General features: G+C 47.0%; 1 protein-coding gene across 2 annotated transcripts in view; it reads right to left on the bottom strand.

Annotated features, from left to right (window-relative positions):
- CCDC9B (coiled-coil domain containing 9B) overlaps positions 1-17,397 on the bottom strand; it is a 56,525-nt gene that overhangs the window by 16,569 nt on the left and 22,559 nt on the right. For both annotated transcript variants that reach the window (XM_080405030.1, XM_080405031.1), the window contains 5 exons: positions 8,634-8,708; positions 5,622-5,806; positions 4,201-4,262; positions 3,633-3,686; positions 3,077-3,182 (listed from right to left, as the gene is read on the bottom strand). In XM_080405030.1, coding sequence (XP_080261156.1) covers positions 3,077-3,182; positions 3,633-3,686; positions 4,201-4,262; positions 5,622-5,806; positions 8,634-8,708 — 482 coding nt within the window. The remainder of the gene's footprint in view (positions 1-3,076; positions 3,183-3,632; positions 3,687-4,200; positions 4,263-5,621; positions 5,807-8,633; positions 8,709-17,397) is intronic.

Below are 17,397 nucleotides of genomic sequence, written 5' to 3'. Positions count from 1 at the left end.
AGGACCTGAGCACAGGCGTCTGACCCATCAGCCGTGACATGGAGGCAGCAGATCATAGCATGATCTATCCGCCTGTTCTGCCTATAAAAGGGAAGCAACAAACTCATTTTCCATTCCACGAAGCCACTCAAAATCAACACTGCTCTTTCTTTTACAGCCTACTGACAGCACACATTTAACCAGCCATAAGCATCTAAATTGTACAGCTAAAACGTCCACAGAGCAGAACAGAATGACTGTATTAGGATTCAGATCAAACACTGGAAAACAGGAGGTTTATCATGCCATCAGGTCCTTCTAATACAAGTCTTTCCTTGTATTTTCCTGCTTGGGAGGAAGGACAGGGGTGGGCCACATCTGGATAAGCTAACTCACTGCTCCCACACCTTATACACCTGATCATCCCTGAAGGGCCCTGAGACACATCCCGGGTCTCATGGTGAGTCAAAGTGGGCATAACCAACAGTTGAAGACATGACCAGAATAAACCAGATGTACCACCACATGAACCTCCCAGGGAAACCTCCTCTGCACCTGCCCACCTCCCCAGGCCCTGGAGTGCAAGGAAATAAAAGACTCCAGCAGGAAGGAGAGAGAAAGGAAGCAAATTATGTTTGCAGTGGGTATAACTCACACTCCCAGCAAACACTAACAGAAACCATGAGCTGCTGCTTCTGTGCAATTTCTTCCAGCCCTTAGGAGCACTGAACATCTCTCCCACAAGAAGACACAACCTGCTCTGTGGCAATAAGGTGTCCCGTGAACCCTTCTCAAAGCAGAGGGAATGGCACTAGATGCGTGTTTTAAAGGAACAGATGGATCAAAGTCCAAAGGGAAGGTGTCTCAGGAAACAGTATTCTCTGATTAGCTTGGAGGCAATTTAGACAACTGATAACAAATAATTTAAGTTCAGAGGGAAGTAGAGACAGCAATGCTGCATCAGTAGCCTTCCCCCTGAATCCAGTTTAGCCCTAAACTGGTATGTGATTTTAGGAAAGCTGTATTCTGTAAGAAGTGCTATCTTTCAGAAAGGCTGATGATCTCAAGTCACGTCATTTGTGGCTGTTTAAAATCTTACAGCCAGTGTGGTGGTAGTAGTGTCTGCCCAACAGCTACCTGTGCTTTAATTTCTTATATAGTATCAGGTGGATGTATTTTTTTCCTTCAGTTTCTCTCCTCCAGTGCATCTGTTGAAGTAATTCCTGTGCACAAATTTTCTTTTGATGTCTCTCTCTGTCTACTTTCCTGTCCCCAGTTTTTAATTCTTCCCTCAAAGCCTGTAGCCTGTCTCTTTTTAAATTTTATTATCTCCCTTCGTTCAGCTCCCTGTCCCTGTTTTGTAATTCCTCCCTCTCTGCCCTGTAGCCCATCACTTTTTAGATGTTATTTCTGCCTCTCTCTCTGGCCAGCTCCCTGACCTCCTTTTTCTTATCACAAATAGCCAAATTTCAGTGGCAAACCTCAGAAGCGGAACCACTCTTAATCCTGAGGGTAGTTGTTGAGGTCTGGGATGTTGGTTTGGCACTGATAGGTTGGCATCTTCAGGTGGGGCAGAACTGTGTACAATCACTGCATCTTTCATAGTTTTGACAGCAACATTCAGTCTGCAGTCTGAAGCCTTCTAAGGTATTTACAGAAAGTAACAACATGAAGCAAATCTATTGGCATGCCCATCCTGCACATCCTCTGGGAACTGCTGTAATTCCCTGATGCAGCAGTCAGTGGCTAAGGGAGAGCAAGCATGAGCATAGCTCATGAGATTTTCTTTCCCAAATACATTTTATTGGGGATGGAACTGAAGAATGGAAAAGGGTGAAATGTAACTTACAAACAAAGCCAACTTGATTATTTGCATACATCCATTTCTCAGAACTAAATTTAGTTTTAAAAAGTATGATTAACTAACAGACCTTAGGAAGACAGAAGATAACCCATTTTTATGCTGTAAATAGATTCCCAGTCCACAGCATAACTAGCTGAGAGTTATGGCTGCTCAGGTGAATTTCCTCAAAGCACAGCCAGTGGGAACAGAAGTGACATTGTAAGATCTTCAGAGTTAATACAGTGCCAGGCTTCATATTAGACCTACCACTGTCCTGACACAGCAGAATCCTGCCCACACAGACCCTGCCTAACACTCTTCATTTCAGCCAAGTAATGGCTGACCTCCAACTAACTAATTTCTTCTGGGAAATGCTGTGATACCCCTATGAAGCTCATACCTGCTTATGCATCTGTTTAACTGCATGGTCATAACTGACCTGGATGGTTGAGGAATGTTAACATTAAATGCTGCTGGAATGGTTTTGCATCTGGATAAATGAAGACGCCTGGGGTACGTAATCAACGCTTCACCCTTTTGTTGCCCACTAAAGGGCATGGCAGTGCTGTGAAGGCGTTCATTCCTACTAAACCGTCGGTGTGGCTCCAGGAAACTGGAGACTGCACTGAAACTTAATTATGGTGAGCAGTAGGGAAGTGGGGCCCCTGGGAGGATGTGGGCAAACCTGTAAAATGAACTTAGCCTTGCTGATATTCCGAAATTACTTCTGTGCAAATTATTATATTGCTGTGTGCTGCCAACAGCTGGCAGGAGCAGGCCACTTCCCTCCTCACCAGGTTAGGGATCTTTAAGAAGAGTTGTTTAAGAAGAAAAGACATTTGTACCATAGTATTAATTCTAATAACTATTGGTTCAGTTGGGAATTATCTTTGGAGGCTGCCCTTCTGTATCAGTGGTGCCTGGAAGTCAGATTACAATGTGTTCAAAAGCTTGCTGAGGCATGTGCCAGTGCTACCCAAATCTGGTCACAGAGTAATCCTGACCCCCTGCGCTGTTCTGCAGGGAGTTGATGCAGCGGGTCAGTAAAGCGATGATGCACCCCACAAGTGCCACAAACCCCACTAAGTAAAGTCCTGCCAGACACGGTCCCAGCCAAATGGGACTCATCTGAACAACTGCTGTTGTGAAACAACATCTTTTTTTGTCTGTCCCTCTTCACAATTAGGCAAGGAATGAGAGCTGAACATGCATATCACACCCAATACTTCATGGCACTGCTGCCAATCTCCTTACCTTCTGGCTCTGCCAGTCAGTCTGTCCTTTCCTTTGGCTCGGCTGCTCACAGCAGGTACTGCTTTCGGAGCAGGATCGCTCACATTCACTCCATGCTGTCCTCCACCTAGAAGACAGGTTGGAAATGCCATCCAAGAGCAGGCAGAATCAGCTGACGGACCACTGAAGGGGCCAACATTCCCGTATCACTGAAAAGTACCTCTGGAGGGAGAAGTCTCTGAAGCTGTATACATACCATACACATATTTTCTAAAGTAATAGATATAAATTGAGAATTTAGGGGTGTTTTTTTCTGCATTTCTTATTTCAAATTCCAATTATAACTTTAAATCTTGTTTCTTGAATACAGTATCCCTTGAGCTAGTCTTGGAAGACTTGTTCTCCCCTGCCACACAGCATAAACTGTACCACATAGCAACAAGAGCAACCATGTGGTATGTTCCCAAAAGGCACTCCAAATCTGTGAGCGTGCCTGGAGAGAACTCTTTCCACAAGGGCGTATCAGATGTGCAGACATTTAGTGGGTTGATGCAACTGAGTCATGTGGTTTACTCACCTCTCCCATTGGGAGGAAAGGACCTGTGCTGGAATTTCCTTGCGTTTCTTCCCCCTGAAAGGACAAAGCAAAGCATGCACAGAAGTGAGTGAGGTTCCATAATGGACACACAGCAGAAAGCCTGGTGTTCAAATAAGGTGTCACAAGGGAAAGCTTTAGTTCTGCCAGTCCATCTCCTGAGAAACAGGAGTGATGATGGACTTATGCTAGTAAAGAAGCCAGCATGTGCCACAGGGATCAGAGATGATGTGCTCTGGAATAGGATTGCCTCTCAAACCAGTGTTTGGGAAAGGAGGCAGTGCTGAGCCTCCGTATTGTGTTGTACAAGGTTACAGAAGCCACTGCTCTCCCTGGGAAGGTAAAAAGCACTAGCACCCAGACGCTCAAATCCCATCCCCTGAGCACTCTGCAAAGCAGAGAGGGCTGAGACCCCAACACTGCGCTCAGAGGCGTTTGCCCAGGAAAGCCGAGTTTCACAACTGACAGCCACGACAGCTGCTGTGGCACTGGGAGTCGCACGATCAGCATTCACTAGCGTCAGGACAGAGTCTAGGTGTCCCTTGCCAACCTTTCTTATTGCTGGGATTATCCAAGGCTGGCTCCCCATCCTTAACAAAGTCCTCTTCAAACCTGCAGGTTAAAAACAGGCATTGTCAGACCTGACCGTTCTCCTCCGGTGTGCAAAAGCATGGGCAGGAGACCTTGAGACGACGCAGGCTCCAGCCTTTGGCCCTTCTGCACCTGCCCACTGGCAAATATGTGCAGGTTTATCAGCAGGAGCTGAAACTGCATGCACTAACCAGGAGAAATGAGGCTGTGAGGCAATTCTACCCCAAAGGAAAACTTCTAAAGCCTTTACATCACTACCCATATGTATATATTTAATTTTAAGAACATCCATGAAGCCTACAGATGCCTGTAGTGTAGCTGTACCATGCTCAAATGCAGCTTCCCAAGCTTCCAAACACAATGTGAAGTAGCTTCAGGACTTGTCATGTCAGATCAGACTCGTTTGGTTGGTTTCTAATCCTGCTGTTTTGTATTATGGCTTTTCTCTTAAAAATTGATATACTGGAGAACAGTAGGGCTCAGACCTGTCTTGCCAGCACCACTCAGCACCCACTTAAGTCAATTCACCTCTAATTATTGAGGTCTCAGTGACTGAAAATCTATGTATTCGGTCCCATTCCTCCACCAAGATTGTCCCACCTATCTGCTCTGTATACAAACTCTTTTATCAGCAAACCTATGTAACATTCCCTAACTCCACACCCTATCAAACTCCTATCCTGGTGCAGGGGCCATGTCACCTTCCAAAGCTTTCTAGCTTGTGACCCAGCTGAACAAGCACAGTTAGAGGGAGCATTTAAAGCAGGGAAGTGTCAGACCCCATTAGAGCTCTCCTATATTGCTGTTGCCAGAATTTCCCTCATATCATACAGGCGGCCCTTTGAAGTGATCCCCTCACACCGCAGTGCCTGAATGGGCTCAGATGAGGTGTGGTGGATTTACGCATGTTGGCCTCTCCTGTGATTGAAAAGGAGAAACAAGCAGGGCAGTGAGAAAATCTGTGGACTAGCAATATGAATTTGTCCATCCCTGTTTCTAGAAGAGCACCTGCACCCTCCTGTCATTGAATTTGTCAATATGGAGATATCCTCCAGATGTAGACCAAGTGGTGGTTCAGGCTCCCCTCCCTTCCCCAGTGCAAGTCCTGGTGGGACCAAAGGCAGGCAATCAGCACGCAATATCTCCCACCAGGGTAGGAGACCTCATGTCAGAAAGAAAATAGGGGAATCACTGTGGTATCTGGTCCCACTGAGAGACATATATGATCAGGAGAAGAAAGAGACAGCAATGTGGATTTGGTCAGAGAGAGGCACATGACAGCATGGGATCTGATCAGCAAAAAATATCTGCACAAGAACTCATCGCTGACTTTAGATGGCCTGCTGCAGACAAACCACCCTAAGACAGCGGAGGACCTACATGTGCTCCGACTTCTCCACATCCCAAGCCCGTCGCCACTCGCCCTTCGCGTTCTTGTGACGCGCCAGTCGTTCCAGGTCAATCTGATCTCGCTCCCTCTTCCAGCGTATGTACTCTGAGCGTTCCCGTCCAGTCATAGGAAAACTCAGGTCTCCGGGACTCTTCTGCACTGACTTCCCACCATCCTAAGTGGAGGCAAAAGAGCTTCTTATTAATAAAAATGTCTGAAACAGCTGCATTCAGTGTACTTTGTACTGTCACCACCAGAAATGTTCAGTAATATTTGAAAACAACTTGGACACAGGTCAGCATCTCTCTCTCTAGTGTTGTGCACACAAAAGGGCTTTGTTTTACTCATAGCCTAAATATACTGGTCCCAGGGCTGGTTGACTTTACAGAGAGGAAAACAGAGGCAGGAAGAAGTTACATAGCTTGCTTGGAGTCACATTGTAAATCCATAGCCAACCACAGGGTTGATTCACCCCATTTGTACTTGCAGTTGCTTCAGCTGCAGTCATAAATTGGACAGCAGCTTTCACCTGCTGTGTTTGTGCTCACCTGAAGGTTTTAAAACCAAATATTCTAAATTTTTCCTGGAAGAGGCACTTTGCAAAGGTTTACTACGGCATATAGCTAGTTTCTGGAGTGCTTGCAACACAGTTTGAGAGGCTGAAGTCCCCTCCACCTGAAGACTTTGGGACACTTAAATCAAAGTTATGCCTACAAAACCCTTCACACTGACAGGGTTGAGAAGGAAGACAGCCTCCTGTGATCACCAAGCATCTGTAGGAGCCCACAGCTAAGGGCTGGGGGAAATCCTGTGCCCAGGGCACGCAGTACTGCAAGTGCCAAGAGCAGCACTCTCAGAGCAAAGGGGCTCTACACCTTCGTGGCTTTCAACCTCTTTGTTTTGTTGTCAACCACTTGCATATACATGGTTAACAGAAGGTCAGTCTGTTATTTAACTTGAAACTTAAGACAAAATATGTAAATATCTATAATGAAAAACAAGAAAGAATTTGAAAAATAGAGGTTGTTACAAATAGTTAAGAACACGTGGCCTTGGGAGAAGGGATAAACACCATAAATATGTCAAGCTGGGGCATAACAAGATAAGCTCAAGGAGAACCAAATGGTTAATGAGATCAAATAGAAAATTACTTGAACTATGTGTGAACTATCCTAATTAGCTTACTAAAAGATCCACCCTCAAGCAAAGAAAGCCCCCTCCCCACAGAACCTGCAGAGGCGAAATCACAAATAATACTGTAACTTTAAATGGAGACAAAGCTCCTGAGAACCAATGAGAGTTAAGTGACTAAACATAATTGTGAACAATTGTTCAAAGTGTATAAAATGTTTTTCCATGTGTTAAGAGGTGTGCTAGCTTTGCAGATTTACCACCCAGCACCCAGCTCTGTGCAGACATGCAATAAATGCTATCTTGGCTCCATGTGTGAGGTTGGCTTTTTGCACACTGGGTAATGAAGTCACTTTGTGAGACAGCAGTTTATCACTCCTCCTTGTCATAGACTAGTTAAGGGCTGCCACTGTTCTAAAATGTAAAGCTTAATGAAAAGATAGTTCAGAGCTGATGGCATATGGCTCTGTGTGTGCACACACATGTAACCCAGTCATCAGGTTTACGGATGTGGTGGGAGCAGAAGCCAACTGGCCATGGCTGTTGTCGAACAAACAACTTAGTGCAGAGCTGAGTCCTGGGGTGCCAATTACCAGTAGATAATTCATCACTTCATACACATGCCCTTCCACACCATCCACCCTCACCACCTCCCCAAGCAGGAATTAACTCCTCAGCACTGCACTGCTGATAAAAGTAGAGCAGCAGGGAAGGAATGACTGAAAGCCCTGTTACCAAGGAGACCCACCTGCGTGGGCCAGAGATGGGGTGACAGTAATTGCTCCTCCATTCATTAGCTGGCAAGAGCTGGGGGACCTGAGACTGCATCCCCAAGAAGGCAGAGATGAGGTCTGCAGGAAGGGAAGGCACACCAGGGCAAAAAAAAGGCAAGCACTGGTCCCTGGGTTGGGGCACAGGCCACAAGATGCTCCCCACAGCTTCCAGCCCCATGGCATGGTAAGGCAGGGTGCATCCTGCCACGACAGACCCTGATGCACCCACAGAGGAGAAGCATGCAAGGGCTGAGCAACACACAGCCAGAGGGAGTAAGGTTCAACCTCCAGAGCTGGAGGATAAGGGAAGTGCCTGCACCGTTACCTTGGCACTTAGCAAAGGGGAGGCCAAAAGCAAGTGAAAGACCAAGGCTGATGCCCGTGCTCTCTTGTGGGTAGATGCAGAGGTAGAGGCCACAGAGCAGAGGGAGCTGGTCCCTGACCAGGGGCTCACCTCAGTTGCAGCATAGCTGAGGTTAGCTGGATCACAAAGCTCCCCTTTTCTGCTCTGGGGGGCTCAGCTGCAATTAATGTTCAAGAGCCCATCTGTGTCCTGCTAATGAATCACACTGAGGTGGGGCTATTCAATTTGTGCTCCATTAATTAAGAGCATCTGCAGGCTCAGAGGAGCCAGCATGTCCTCCACGGTTTGCATTAAAACAGTCAGTGGGAAGGCCTGTGCTTTAATTTATCTCCATCTTACCCAGCTTCTGCTGAAGTGAAGAGCTGTAGCTAATATGGCCTGAGTCTTTCAACCCACAAGGAAATGATTTTGGGAGAGAAACTAGCCAGGACTGTGCTGCCACATGGGTGAGCATGCCACCCTTTGTACCATCCCTGCTGCTGTGCTAGGGACTTAGGCAGCCATGACAAGGTGTGAAGGGCAGGTCCCCTGTTACCTTTTTCCAGTGCTGCTTTGCTTCAGGTGTGTTAGCTGCTCAGCAAAGCTTTGGATGATGAGAGGGATGAACAGTGGAGACCACATCAGAGCACATTGCTGCTTCCTTTAGGACTGAGGCAACTGGTGAGGCAGCACATCCTACTGGGTTCCTCTTCCAAGACAAGAGTCCCCGCAAAGGGACACAGAGCCCCACTCACCTTCCGGCCATGCTCACTCTCTGGGCCTCTGTCACTGTCTGATCTCCTCTTCTCTGCTGTTCTCCTCTCCTCTGCCTGCAAGAGGACAGACACAGGAATTATTTCAAGGATTAAGTCAGTGCCTCCATCCTGTGCCCACCAGGACATGTAAGCACTGCCCAGAAAAGGTCAGCAAAAGAGAAAAGATCGGTTTCCCGGACCCTGAATCAAATCGATATTGAAAAAGAATTAAGGAATGTATGAGAAAAGCAAGAAAAAGGGATGCATTCCCACAGGTCCCTCTTCCTCCCAAGCCAGAGGTAGAGAGGTGTCCTGTATGGTCCCATTTCTTTCCAAAGCAGGCCAAGTTACACGTACCTTTTCAGATTTGGGCCAAAGACCCAGTTTATGATTCATCTGTATGAGAGCTGGGAGCCCACCTAAGATGCAGCTAAAAGCCAGCACAGTAAACCTGGGTGTGATTTTTGTCCCTGTCAAACACGGTGCCCTTCCGCTGGGGTCCATCACTGCTTCCACTGGGTTTAGCTGTGCTGCCACCAGATTGGCAAACTCTACTCTAGTGTCAAAATCCCCCTGCCTGGCAGGAGGTGAAAATTAGCCCCTCCATCTTAATGAACTACAGACACCAGACATGAGGAATACCACGGGCCAGGCAGTTCTCTGCCCTTAGGTGGGACTGATAATACACACACAGCCATGTCAGAGGCCAGAGTAGGATCACAGTGGGTCTTAGCAAAATAGTCTGCAGAGCATAAACACTTTTTAAGAAAGGCTTTCTGCCCTGGTTAGATAGCATTGTTGGGGTGCCACTGGGAGGGCTGCTTGCCATTGCATGTGTCAGGCAGATGAGGGTAGGGTACCTACCTGCCCCCCATGCTGTTGAGCCTCTCAGGGCAGGTGCTTGCTTGGGGCTCTGCTCTGGGGTAGCCACACACCTCTGTGAGTGGCTCCCACTCCCACCCAGACGCTGCCATAGCATGTGACTTGCAGCACAGTGGCTGCCAAGCAGCACATTTATCACGGCTGCTTCACCCCAATTTGTAACCGTACATGGCAGCTCTGGGGCTGCCCTGCACAAACATTGCTGCAAGCAAAGAGGCCTTGGCATGCTGCAGCCCAGCAGGCCCCCTCACGCCCAGCACCCAGGAGCCAAGGCATCCAAAAATTCCCCTCCCCGCTGAACCACTAAGGGGCAGGGAGTATGTGGGCCTGAGATTAGCGCACTGCCATTTTGCACCACCAAGCAAAATTGAAACACAAAGAGTAAAGTCACAGCACAAACTGCCAGGTCAGCTGTTCTAGAAAACGTCAGTGCAGCGAGGTCCAACCCAGGCTGGAAACAGAACTTTTATTCCAGCCATTTGCCAGCCCCAGGTTTCGCCCAGCATTATGTGGCTGGACGTGGGAAACTTGGGCTACTAGTCTCAATACCTGCTGGCTCTGCGCAGCCTCCTAAGGCAACTCATCCCTGCTGCAGCCTGTTCCCACGTACCTGATGGGATGGTGCAGGGAGCAAGGTGAAGGCAGACGGTTTGGGTATTGTCCACGTGTGCTAAATCTGAGGCAGGTGGCAAGTGTGGCCGTGAGCCAGTGCTCATGGACATTACACTCAATGCACGACAGCTTCACTGGTCTGACTGGTGTGAAGCTAGTGTACCTCCAGTACAGGTGGAAGCTTGTGTAAACAAATCCTTGGAAATAATGATGAAGATTTAGCTATATTGTCCTAGGATTTTTCAGCAAAGATTTAGGAAAAATTGCAGAGGGGTCTGTGCTCAGAAAAGCCACCCCTCACCATATCCTGGCCCGTTGCAAAACAAGGCCAGGATATGGTGAAGGATGATACTGGGTATTTATTTCAAAAGGTTGCTGAGAAAACTTAAGTAATGAAATTTGCTCCCCTCCAGGCTTCAAGTCAACTGCTCATGCAACCCCATTTGAAGAACCTCGCAGCGAGGTATCTAATGAGTCTCTGCAGCCCCAAACTGAGACCTTGCATTAAAACAGCAGAAACCTGGAAACTTTGCTTATTTGAGGAAGCTGGCTGGGGAGCAATGCAGTGCAGATGGATGTCTAGCCTTTAAAGCAGCTGTAAAAGAAAGTCACCATTTTAGAAAAACTACAAAGGAGAAAGCTGCTGCAGAAGAGCTGGAGCCCCTCCCTCCTGGGGAAAAGCTTATGCGGGAGGAGAGACAGGAGAAGAGCATCCTCAGACTGCCTCTGAAAAGCCAGACAGCTCATAATTGATGGGGAAACTGAGGCAGGGAGCTGCATGGGTGTGCTTATTGTTTCATCTGAGTCTGCATATTTCTCATGCAAAGAATGATTTGGTTTGGACCCTTTACAATGCCTGATTGTGTCCCCGAAGACAGGAACCGGAAAGCCAGAGCATCCGCACAGCCGGAGCACAGAGCCAGGGTGTGAGTAAGCTGCGGGGGGAGCAGCGTGCCTCTGCCTGTCTGCAGCCCAGCACAGCTTGACTTCAGCCCTGTCTCTGCCAAGGAGCAGCGAAGAGCAAGCCTGCACCCAGGAAACATGCCGCGACGGCCCAGCTGTGGGACCATGCTGCACCTCGAGACACGGGAGAAGATGCAGCTTCTGCATGGCTGGCCAGCGCCGAAGACCTGCGTCCCTGAGGCTGTCCCGTTTTGGGCACTAGCTCTTCGGTGCACATCACAAACTGCTCCGTCACAGGGACACTGTACAACTCGCCAGCCTTTTACAACCATCATGCAAAGCCAGGCTGCCTTTCTCCTTAGTCTGCTTTGATTTTTGCTTCTCAGAGGGCGTTGTGGAAAACAGGACCAAAAAAATCTAGCTCTTTTCTACCAGGAAAGCAGGTCTGAACTGTGCAGTTAAGAGAATATGGTTAGCTTTGCTTTTGCACTGGCTCAGGAGCAGATTTTCACATTTGCTCCATGGTGCCCCAGAGCTGCTGTTAGCCTGTTATGACACACCCAGGCCATGGGGAAGCAAAACATGTTTTTCTCCTCCTTCCTCCTCTCCGCCCCCAAAATTATGAAATATGACAATGACATTATCATCTCATAGTTTAACTATTCCTGCACATCAGGGGAAGAGATGCAAGGAAGGAACAAAACCCTTAAGTAGACAGAGAAGATTACGTTTGTTTATCCTGAGATTTATGCAAGGATTTCTTAATTTCTCAGCCACAGAATGATGTGGGGTGGGGCAGAGCCTTCTCCTAACCAGGACATGGCCCTGGGATCCCAAACGCTTTCTGACGCTGGGTTTGTTTGACCTCCTGACATAGATATACCCAGGTGATGTGCAATGGTGACAATGCTGATGCCATTATCCAACCATGTTAAGCATTGTTTAGTACTAATAATTCTCCAAACCAAAAGCTTTGACAGGCTTCAACATCTGTGGGCTACCTCACTGTCTTCTTATTTTAAAAATAAGTACCAACAGATGTGTGTTACATTAACCTTTTGGTAGCCACTTCTCCAGGCATGTGTCCACACCAGAGCTCACATTTCTTTTGCAGATTTTTGTAAGAGCTTAGAGCTGGTTTTCCAGTGCTTGGATCCCCCACTGGGCAGGATTTTTGAAACTGGTACATAAGAGGATTTTTTTTTCTAACTCTTTGGAAAAATCTGCCTACTAATTGTGCTGCCTGAAGGGAGCTAAAGACTTTTAAGCCACCCTTTCTGCATATCTTCCCCTCCCATCTGCAGTGTAAAAGCCTTTCTCCTGCCACAGGTTTAATTCCTCTCCTACACAATCAGGGGAGTCAGACTCATCCCTGTAAGTCCCTGAAAGCAGCTTTTGTGTCTCTTGATTACAAACAGCCCTTTCTGATACATATCCTGGGAAACTCTGTGTAAAAAAGGACCATTTAAAAGCCCTGAAGCCCTATCAACTGTCCATTTAAAAGATGATTTGTAACCTGCTAATTAACCATTATGCTCCACTAGTCCTGGACTGCTGGCTCACAGTTCTAATATATTAATGATCCTGAAACACTGCCAGAGCGTGGAGTAGCTTTTTAGGAAGACTGGTGCTAAACATCAGGCATTATCCCTCGCCCTGCTTGCAGGGAGAGCCCTGATGCAGATTTAGGGGCAGCCAGGCAGAGATGGGAAGAAAGGTCACAGCTGTGGTACCTCCAAGCCAGCAGCAGCACTGGAGGTCGTGAAGTTGCACCAGAGAGCTATGTGCTCGGGCTAATTCATTCTGCAAGTAGACAGGATAATTTGGTCCCCCAGCCCTCTGTGCTAACACAGACTGAAAGAGTCTTTCACTGCGTAGAAAAAAACAGGCTTCAAGATGGCAGGGTAATATAAGGCACTGGGGCTGTTTCAGAAAATGAAATCATGAGAACAGCTTTTTTTTTTTTCTTGCATTTCCTCTTTGGCAGCTTCTACCACAGCTGTGTGCTGCCAGCTGTGATGCGGTCTGGGACCGACAATGTGGTGCTAGCTAGAAGCACCAAGGGTAGCAAGAAAGGCAGTCTATTTTTTTTTTATTGAATTTCATGATGAATAAAAATAGAGAAAAATGTGGGATAACAATGATACCCATCAAATGTTTTAATAGGATAAATCTGGTAAGTGCAGAGAGGAGGAGGCAAATTTGACAGTGGCCAGGCTACGGGATGTAACTGAAGTGAGAGTGATGGATGTGATCCTCTCTCCTAGGCACCACAGGCCTTTGTGGGAAGGAGGACACAAAGAAGCCAGAATGAGCAGGGAACCAGCTGGGGCACGAGGCAAAAATCCCCAAAGGATGGACTATGCTGGGGTAATAAGGGGGGCTGAAAGCTAATCCTTGAACTGGGGGTCTCAGCTCAGGTCCTAACACACATCTACCCAGATAACAACACTGATACCCCATCAGGCTCTCCCAGTAGGTGATCAATTTGGGGATGAAAATGAAGTTTCTCTTTTGGGTTAACAATTAATTAAAGGACAGAAGACAAAAAGTGGTAAGAAAATGCTGGTTTCCATGGCAGAAGATTAGCAGGGGTGTGCCACTGGAACATGTGCTGCTCAACATGCTCATAAATGGTCTGGAAAAGGAACTGAATAGAGAGATGACAGTTTGCTGATGATACTAAATCATCCAGGGCAAAGAATGTAATTTGCCAGGAAAGAGCTGCAAAAGATCTCTTGACATTGAATGCTTGCATCATAAAATTACAGATGAAATTCAATATCAACAATACAAAATAACTGACATGGAGAAAAATGCCTCTTCTTATATATGTGCACACGGTAATGAAGCCTGAACTATGATTAACACTCAGGAATTAAATATTGGTGTTATTGTGACTAGTTCTCTGAAAATGTTAGCCCAATTATTTTTTAAAAAAAAAAGCAAAGAAAATGCAGAGTTGCTAGAAGAAGAATAGAGAACAAGCCAGAAACATTGTAATGTCACTGAGTACATCCACAAGAGACGACAGGTTGAATACAATGTGCAGTTCTGGTCTTTTTGTATTTAAAGAATATAGTAAAAATACCAAAGGCACAAATGAGGACAGTGAGAGCGACCAAAAAGATAGAACTACTTCCTCACCAGACATGCCTAAATAGGGTCAGTCTCTTCAGCCTGCAGAAGAGATGGCTGAAGTGAGATGTGAAACAGGTCAATAAAACCATTTGTGCTTTGGGAACGTGAACAGGGGATGGTCTATACACTGCTTCTCATGATGCAGAAACAGCAAATGGAGTTATCAGATAACAAGCTTGAAGAAAAAGAAGGGATGCATGTTTTCAATACAGCATGTCACTTAACATGGAGGCTCCTGGCTGGAGATGTTGTGGGTGATAAGGTTTAGATGGACTCAAAAAAAAATAAAATTAGAATTCAGGCAACAAAAAGTCTGTCAAGGAGAAAGATGCTGTTCTTAGCAGAGGAGGCTGCTAACTTGAGGGCTGGTGAGTATATGACAGGAGGGACGATTGCAGGCTTCCCTAATCTTCTGCTCTTTCCCTGATGCCGTGCTGCTGGCTGCTGCTGCAAACACTTGGCGTGAGTGCAAACACTGCTGCACTAACACTCCTGTTCATGCACAGCCCACACTGGAGCGCTGCTGCAGTGCTGGGGCAGGGCTGCAAAGCACACCAGGGCAAGTTTCCCTGTTTATCAGCTGGTTCCCTATTTACCAGCTTTCCTGAAGTGATGCAGTGCCGAGCCACTCAGCATTGCTCACATGCTTGTCATCACCACATCTAGAATGGCAGAGGCATGCTGTAACCCTGTTTACATAGGGGAAATCGAAGCCCAGGGCTGCCGGGGTTTGTGGGTGCTGTGAACCCACTAGTGCTGGTGGGATTCAGCTTCCATTTCCAAACCGAATTGCTGTATTCAATATCCCTGTGACACACACTGAGTTTTGCAGGCTAAAATTATTTAATAGAGGTTTTATACATTTTGGTATTACTAACTCCAACCTGCTCTCTGCACTGCAGCCTTCAAGTACCTTTTGGAGAAACACATTGCTCTGAGGCACAGCATGTGAGATAGACTTGCCTGATTTCAATTTTTCAAGCACTAGCTCTATCAGAACAAAGTATTTGTTTAAAACACTAATCCTTAACGAAGCTTAGGAACAGCTGAAGTGACAGGATGGGCCAGACCAACTCTCCCTTGACTCAACCAGCCCAAGCTGGCATGATGTTTGAGATGTCAACGTGACCTGTCACTTCAGGCCCCATCTGCTTCTGTCATTGATCCTGGGAAAAGGCTGACCAAGTGCAGATGGAAGAAAGTAGCTGCAGAGGTGACCATGAAATCCAACCACTTAACTCTCTTACAGCCACCTCCTTTTGTCACTTGCAAGGTGCCCACTCTCAAGCTGGTTTTTGCCCTGGCTGTTGCAGCTGTTGTCTGAAGTTACACAAAATGGTATATGAAGATATCTTCATTAACTAGAGATGGAACAGGGCCTGATCAGTCTGTCAGGAAATCACTGGGAACAAGGGAATCTCCTGAGCTCAGCTGGACTCTGAAACATACCCAGCTGGTAACAGGTATTGGAAATTAGTTTTAAGCACTTTCATATCTTTTTCCAAAGTAGGAATCCAAAGAACAACAACAAATATCCCACGAATGCCCATTTTTAAAATAAGCTCATTAACACGCTCTTGCTGCCTCTCCATTTCCCAGCCATGGGAGGTGTGCTCTGTGGCAAACCCCTGTGCTTGCTCCCTGCCTCCTGTGCAGGCTGGGAAGGCACGAGGTCCCCAAAAGCAGCCTGCCTTCCAGGGAGCAGTATGTTCCCATTATGCTCTCTGTGAGCTTCCAAGAGGCTGGGGGAGGTATGCTTCAAAGCTCAGTAACAGAAAGCAGGGGACAATTTTTCTGTGACAGCAAGAAGCATGATGCTGTTGCTAAATGGGTCTCGCCAGCAACATTAGTCCAAGACTGCTGTTGAGCCAGGCTCTGTCCAGCCAGAGGTGTGATCAAGCAAAACTTATCTTTCTTTTCAGTCTTAAGTAATGCTGAGGGCATACACTGCTCCTCAGTAGTGTTATTTGATAGCTAGACTTACATGAAGCCTCTGTGGCTTTCCTGTGCTCCTGACAGAGATCCTTCTTTTTCTCAGCCAAGGTGAGAAGGCACCAAGTGGCTCTGCACAATCCTTCTCCCCGTGGACGTCAGCACCAGCAGGCTCTCATCCAGCACCTAGTAGGCCTCCCTCACAGCTAGGAGAGTGTCTGAGCTTCAGTCCTACCCTCTGCCAACCAAGCGCCTGGGTTTGGATTAAGGGGGAAAAAAAGGGAAGACTTTCAATGAATTTTGGTATCTGAGGAGGAGCAGCACAGAACTGTTTGCATTCCTGGGGATTATCAGGATTACCTTCTAGCTCAAGCTGTGTGAAGGAGACCACTGTGGCTATGTACAATTGAGGAAAGGAGGGTTGACAGAGTTATGTGAGCTCCTTGCACTGCTATACAGAGGTAATTGCGTTCATTGGGTATTAATTTAAATGAATGAGCTTAAATGAATGGTAGCACAGTGGGAGCTGAAAGTAGCAGGAACAAGATGCTGGACACCAACCTCTGTTGAATCACTGAAATCAAATCTGCCAGGCATTAGGGACTTCACACCAGCATTGCCAGCCTATAATGCAAAGCATCAGATCTTTGGTGGTTCATTTAAAAAGGTGTAGGCAGGCAGGGCTTTAAGCCAGCGCAGCTGTAGGCCTGCTTTCATATGCACTCTGAATGTAACTGCTTTGGGGGCAATATGAGCAAGGCATCACCAAAACCACATATGCGGACAACCAGCCTCAAATTTCATGTTTCATAATGAAAGCACAGGAGATTACCTTTCCCAGGGTTGTCCATATACTAAAAACAGCACGCAGGATCTGAAGCCAAAATCTAGGCACTCGTCCTGCTGCTCTCTCCTAGGACAGTCCCAGCCTTGATGACCTCAGACACAAGTATTTAAACAAGCTCAGCAAGAGCAGAAGTGGAGACACTTGCCCTGCACATCACAGAATTACATTTGGCAGGCTCAAGAACAGCTACAGCACAGGCATGGCCAGGTCACTCTCACCATGTCTAGGTGTGTTCATGATGCCTAGACTGAAATGGGCAACGTCTGCCACGTGAACCTCTCTGGTGAAGGGATAGTTACTACTGGCTCGATCAGGCAGCCCATACAAGGTTTGTGGCATCCAAAAAACTGCTCAGTAGCCATGAGAAAGGAGCACATGGGCTTTCAGAGCCTAGGTAAACCCTGAGGAGAAGGAGAAGCTGAAGATTAATGTGGGCAGTTAGCAGAT

This window comes from Falco punctatus (assembly GCF_963210335.1).
Source record: "Falco punctatus genome assembly, chromosome: 10".
NCBI lineage: Eukaryota > Metazoa > Chordata > Aves > Falconiformes > Falconidae > Falco > Falco punctatus.
The sequence above is the reverse complement of the archived record's forward strand: the minus strand, read 5'-3'. Positions and strand labels throughout refer to the sequence as shown.